Below are 6,669 nucleotides of genomic sequence, written 5' to 3' on the forward strand. Positions count from 1 at the left end.
CAGGGGTAGAGCATAAGTGATTATTGACATCCTTCACCTGATACACTCTATTTTTAGCCCTTCTATGTTTAATGCTAGCATGGAAAAAGGTCGTATTATCATCTCCATACTGCATCCAGTCTCCCTTAGCTTTTTGTCTCAGAAACTGATCTCTGGCCTGCAATAATTCCTCTAAATTCCTGGCACATTCTCTTTCAGAGTGACATAAATCCTCATTTAGTGGGTCATCAACCAACAGTTTTTGAAAGTGGTTCAGAGACAATTCAGCTACATGGGTAAGGTTTTCAATGTCAGCAAAATGGTCTCTATTCAACATTTTTAATCCAGCTTTTAGCCCTCTCAACTTCTGGACTACTCTAAACATAGGAGTGCCCTTCACTTTTGTTGCCAACCGATCTTAATAATCTCATGGTAGTTAGGGGCCAATGACCACATATTATAATACTTAAACGAACTCCCTTTCTTTTTTCTTTCTGCTTCAAGGTAAATGAGGCCTGGGCAATGGTCAAACATTCCCTCAAGAAGAAAGTGAACATAACTATCAGAGAAGCTATCCATCCAGTCATCATTGATGAAAACCCTATCCAATCTGCTATAAACTTTGGACTGATGCTCATGTTTGTTATTCCAGGTGAAAAAAGCCCCCTTCGCACTAAGATCAGATAGCTGACAGTCCTGAATAGTCTGCAGCATAGGCTTAATCTCAGCATGAGAAATAGGAGCCCTACCTATTCTTTCATTAACTTCCATCACAGAATTAAAGTCCCCAGCAACAATCCATGGACCCTGAATCATGCTATGATAATTCCTTAAGCTATCCCATAAAGGAATCCTTTCAGCAGCTTTGTTCAAACCATACACAACAGTCATCCAGAAGTTTTTCCTTCTAATTTTGTCAATCACCTGAAAGTGAATACTCTGAATCTGAACATCCAAGATATTAATATCATAGGCAGTAGGTTCCCATAAAAGCCAAATGCGTCCACCTCTATGTAAAGTACTATTAGTGCAGATAGCCCAATGATCACCTAGATTATTCTTTACTTTATTACCATTACTACTTCTTATTTTAGTTTCTAACAAACCACATAACCCCACTTTATTTAATAGTAAGCTTCTTTTTATTTCTTGTTGCTTTGTAGGGTTATTCATTCCTCGAACATTCCATACACAACACCTATCCATTGTCCACAGTAGGCTTTCTAGGACCACCTTTTTCAAACACTCTATTCTCAATTATCCCCAATCTTGTTTTCTACAATGATTGAGACAATGATTCCATAAAAGACACTCCTCCTGGTGTTATGACACCTGGTGTAAACGTCCTCTTTTCACCCCTATCATTCCTCATCAGCCTGGTTAAGAATCTCCTAGGGAGGGAGCTCTCCACCAGTGGGATTGTAGGCACTACAACTGGAGTCATAACCACTGCAGTGGCATTGGGAGTCCTAGGTATAGGAGCCTGCACAGGAACCTGTACAGGTGCTTTCTGTACTGGTTTAGGAGCAACTTTCTGCTGCTTCTGCACAGGTACTACCTTAGGTTTCCAGATTTTCCGACTCACAGGTTTGGTCATCCCCTTCCTACAGTTTTCAGTCAGATGTCCTAAGCCCTTACAAGCAGTACACTTCAAAGGAAGCCAGTCATACACTACCTTAAGCTGCTTAGACACTCCATGTTCATTAAGAAATGTAATAATATCAGGGAACTCTTGACCAACATCCACCTCAATCATTATTCTAGCAAACCCTAAGAAATTCATGTGAAAGGTAGCATCATCACACTTAATGAAACTGCCTACCACTCCACTTAATTTCTTCAGGCACTCTAGACCCCAATACTTGACATCCAAGCCATATAATTTCATCCAGATTGGAATTCGTTTAACATCATACTTGATTAACTCAGTATCCTGTGTCCATTCCTTAACAATAACAGGCTTATTATCGAAAAGTAAATGGCCATTATTCAGAACAAATTGTTGTTGCTCTTTAGTCTTAAATCTGACTAAGAAAATACCATTAGGCATAAAAGAAATTTTATCAATACCCTGAGCTTTCCATACGCGATTGATAAACCCAGTGAGTACTGAACTCGGAGGGTTCGCACCAAGCACATAACAGAAAACAGAGGATGACCAGAACTGTATCTCCCCGGCAACATCCTCCTTAGTAATTTGTATCATCGGTCGGTCGTTCGTTGTTGCTGGAATTTGCGGAACTGGTTCATCTTGATAGATTTCTTCCTCCTCAAGTATCATCTCTAAGTCATCTTCAAGTTCCTGCGATGAAAATTGCAACTGTCTGTGATGTGATTTTCCTTTCTTAGATGAAGAATTCAGACTAATATCTACTGTTTTTTGTGAATTTTTCGTGTTTTTTTTATGTGAATTTGTTGAATTTTGAGGATTTTTGTTGTTTTTCTTAGATCTAGCCATTGCTTGAAGATTAAGCTAAACTAACAGAAAAGCAAAGGTAGGTTTCTCTCTCTACGTTTCTCTCTCATCCTCACGTATAAGCATGAGCTTTTTACTTACTCCTAAAGTGCAATTCAATTTATTTGATGATATGAGGATGACAAATTAACGGTTTTGTATATTATAACCGTTGTTATAACTTTCCCCCCAAAATTGAGTCACACTTTCCACAACGAGTTTTTATACTTAAAACCGTTGTTAATAGTTTCAACAACGGGTTCCTTAAGAAAACCAACCGTTGTTAAAACCTTTTACAACGGACGCTTTAACAACGTCCGCTTTTTTATATAACAACGGTTTTTAACCATTGTTATAGCCTGTATCTGTAGTAGTGAAAATACCTGAATCGACACCTGACCATACACCCTAAAGGTATAACTGAACTTCACCTCGAAACCTAAATCGACCTGAATTGATTCAAAATCGAACCGAATTTGTAATTTCCGAAATAGACCAAAAATCGAATGAACCTGAACTGTTTCAACCTGAATTTTTTAATCCAAACCGATATATACCTTAACCGATTTCAACCCGTACATTGATGATAGAAACTAAACATTGAAACCCGAAATGACCCGAATGTACCTAGGCGTCACATCTAGGGTGTCATTTTGTACATGATTGTCATCCATTTGACGTCAATGAATTAATATTATATCGTAGTTATAAAAAAACATTATTTATTACTTTTTTTAAAAAAAAATTAGTCGTATTATATCCAATGTTTTGAATAAAGATCTAATCCCTTGACATCCGATCCGATTATGACCTGACTCGAATCTCATCTGGTCTGATATTAACCCGAATCGAACTTTATTTGCACCGATATTAACCCAACTCGAGCCTGAACCGATCCGAAATATCTACAACCGATTAAAAGTCAAAACTGAATCCAACCCGAATTGAACTGAACTGAAATCGAAAAAAAAAAGATAAACTGAAATAACCCGATCCGAAAGAACCCGAACCGAAACTGATCCGATTGACCCGTTTTCTACCTCTAGTTGCGATCAAATTGCCGATCAAGCCACTTAGTTTGATGATAAGTAGAATAAATTGAGTGTTGGGATCAAATTGTCGATCAAAGGTATTCCTAAAATAAAAAGGTAAATAATTGATTGAGACACCTATAATAGAATAGCTAAACAAAGGACCGAGAAAAAGGAGTATATAATATTAGACACCCATTTTCTATAAGTTGTTATGGGTCATTTTGAAGTCAAATTAATGTCAAAACATCAAGTTTCAAGACGGGACAATTGAATACCCTACTAAAGATTAAGTCAATTTTCTATCAACTCGAATTTTATGATCCTAAAGGTGTTCCATTTTAGATCATCTTTGATCTTTCGATAACTTATTAGACATTTGTAAGTGAATCTCATGATAAACTATTTGAAACTGTTATTGTGTATTACCCGAGTAATGCCCGGGCTTGAACCCTAGTTGAACATCAATTGATAAGAAAAAAAAAAGGAAAGTGGATATAAAAAATTTGATAGGATGAAGACTCAAACTCTCAATCTCCGGTGTGCATATACACTTACCCCATCAGGTATACTGCTAAGCCAAAGAAGATTTCACGAAATTTGCAACACTATATTTTACAAGTCATGAATAAGTGGGGGTTCAATTGAACCCTATGAACCCCACTGTAAACGCCACTGTATAAAACCATTTTCAGTAATTAGCTTCAAAATCTTTCTTCTTTACCCTAATTTTACTGTTACCCATGAATCGTCATAAACGATATTTGCTATCTTTATTTTTCTTATATCTACAGCTATGTGAGTTATATTTAATTAGACTTTGCCTTTTTTCTATTGTTTGTTCATAAGTTTGCACATTGATCTTGGGGTATGTCAAGTTTGAGTCTTCTATAACAATAGTCTACTTTTCATGTTTGTAATATGTGAAGCCAGTTCATAGACTATACATCTGAGGTAGTACCTCTTATTGTTTATTTTCCGAGTTTTAATTTAAATTTTTTGAGTTCTGCTTTAGTATAAAGTTTTTGAGCACATTTACTAAAACATTACACTAAAAAAATATACTATTTCTCAAAAACTATATTTATAAATGGTAATATGCTCCGAAAAAAATATGTATATGCTCAAAAACTACAAGGTTTGAGGCACTACCTCAGATGCGTAATCTTTTTTCTCATGTCAAGTTGGAGTCTTTTCTAACATAAGAAACATTGCCTTGACGGTTCTTGCTTTTCAACTGCAATAATCATTCCTTTCAATGTTATACTATTGATAATTACAACCATCATTAACTTATTACCCCTTAAAGATGAGCACTATTATAAGTGCCAAGTAGGGGCGAGCTCAGAATTTTATTATTGGTGTAGCAAAATAGTACATAGATATAAAGTTGTCAAATATTTAGATTACATCAAACGTAGATTATAGTTTTAAACTACACAATTCGACGAGTTCTCATATTTATAAACTCGTGCACAATTTCATCTACCGTAACTTTCAAAAATACATCACGTTCCACAAAAGTAACTAAAATATCATTCAACTTTTCATCCCCCATGCTATTACACATCTTATTTTTGATGAACGTCATAGCCGGAAACGCTCTTTTCACGGTTGCCGTCGCCACGGGAAGAACCAACACAACCTTTAAAAGGAAGTAGACTTTGAAATGTGTCAAATGCTTCTTCGTCTCGACTAATTTCATGGAAAGCTCATTAAAACTTTTAAGATTCCAAACCGATCATCACTTTGAACATCATCCTTTAATATATCAAGTTGACATTCAAAAAACAACAAGTCCTTCTCATAAAATTCAGAAGGATAATATTCAGCGAGTCAAACGAGCTTCTTACTATCAAAGTAAGCAAATCGATCTTGAGGATTAATGCATGACATAAATACAAGCAATTGGTTACTTTCTCATCAAATCGGTTACCAAATTCGTGTATAATTTCATCGATAAGGTATAAATAAACCTCCGCTCGAAAATGGTGAAGATTTTCCACTTCTCCTCGACCACGTCTATGTCTTCCAGGAATAACATATGAAGCATTTGTACAAGGGACCTCAATGTTATGCTTAAAGTAAAATGCACTAACCATTTTCATGTGGCAATCCCATCTATTGTCTCTCATATGCTGTAAAGGAAGAGGGGTATTCAAATCATTCAATCAAATTGTAGTTATGATAGGTTTGTCACAATTAATTGGGTTTAAAGCCTAAGCTAATGAAAAGAAAGTAAACAACAAGGAAATTAAAGCAAGCAATAAAATAGAAATGTAAATAAATGAATAAAGACACTAGGTTGTCATGGGATCATAGGAGAAATCTTGGTAGATCACATAAATGAGTCATATAGGGGATTAGTGTTGGGTTAGAACCGAGTTGGTTTAGATCTTACAGTTCCTAGGTCGATTTGGGTCTCCAGAGTCGAGTTGGTTTATATCTTACTACTCCTAGGCCGACTTGGGTCTCCCTATTCAACATCATGCATGGTTTAACAATTCTTGAGTTGGTTTATATCTTACAAGGCTTGTTGAAAAGGTAGAGAATCATGCTAGGTTTTCAATCAAGCATTTCATCAAACATAACATGTGAATAAGTTGAAATCACAAAAAATAACCATTCATATGAACTCATTAAGCATTGATCTATCCCATAATTACTCCCCTAATCACCCACCAACCCTAGCTACAAGACTACTCACTACACATCATGGTTACTATGCTAACAATGGTGTCAAACATCATAAAATAATTAAACATGATGAGTAAGCAAGATAATAAATAAAGGATTAACAAAAGAGAGAGATAAAGAAAGTACACCAACAATTAAAGTAAAGGATGAACATAAAAAGAAGAGTAAGTCTTGCTTAAAACGGGTCGGATTTTAAGACGGATCGTTGTGTGAGAGGAAATGGGTAGAGGGGACAAAGGTGGGACCCCCCATGTGCTTCTCCACTCACCCTAAATGGGTATTTTGTGAGAGAATATGATATCCGTCTTATTAATAAGACGGATACCTTGGTCTGAAATAAGAATTGGGGTAAAAAGAAAGATCCTTGAATGAAGATGAAGACTTGTCACTAATCTTTAATTTAAAACTCAAGAGATCCAAAATTAAACTATTGAATGTGTAAACTGCAAGAACAATATTGAAAGATTAAAGTAAATTGTTGAAGGATTAATGTAAATTGAGGAAAGA

The 6,669-nt window shown here is 35.7% G+C and overlaps 1 protein-coding gene across 1 annotated transcript; it reads right to left on the reverse strand.

Annotated features, from left to right (window-relative positions):
* Window positions 1–375: 375 nt before the first annotated feature.
* LOC141631303 (uncharacterized) lies at window positions 376–1,185 on the reverse strand. Its single transcript, XM_074443991.1, has one exon. It carries the CDS (start codon window positions 1,183–1,185, stop codon window positions 376–378), a length of 810 nt encoding a protein of 269 aa, XP_074300092.1.
* Window positions 1,186–6,669: the final 5,484 nt, after the last annotated feature.

The sequence above is a fragment of the Silene latifolia genome, chromosome Y (assembly GCF_048544455.1).
Source record: "Silene latifolia isolate original U9 population chromosome Y, ASM4854445v1, whole genome shotgun sequence".
Classification (NCBI taxonomy): Eukaryota; Viridiplantae; Streptophyta; class Magnoliopsida; order Caryophyllales; family Caryophyllaceae; genus Silene; species Silene latifolia.

Coding starts and splice junctions, on each gene's coding strand:
- LOC141631303 (XM_074443991.1), bottom strand. CDS start 1,185: ATGGATAGGTGTTGTGTATGGAATGTTCGAGGAATGAATAACCCTACA.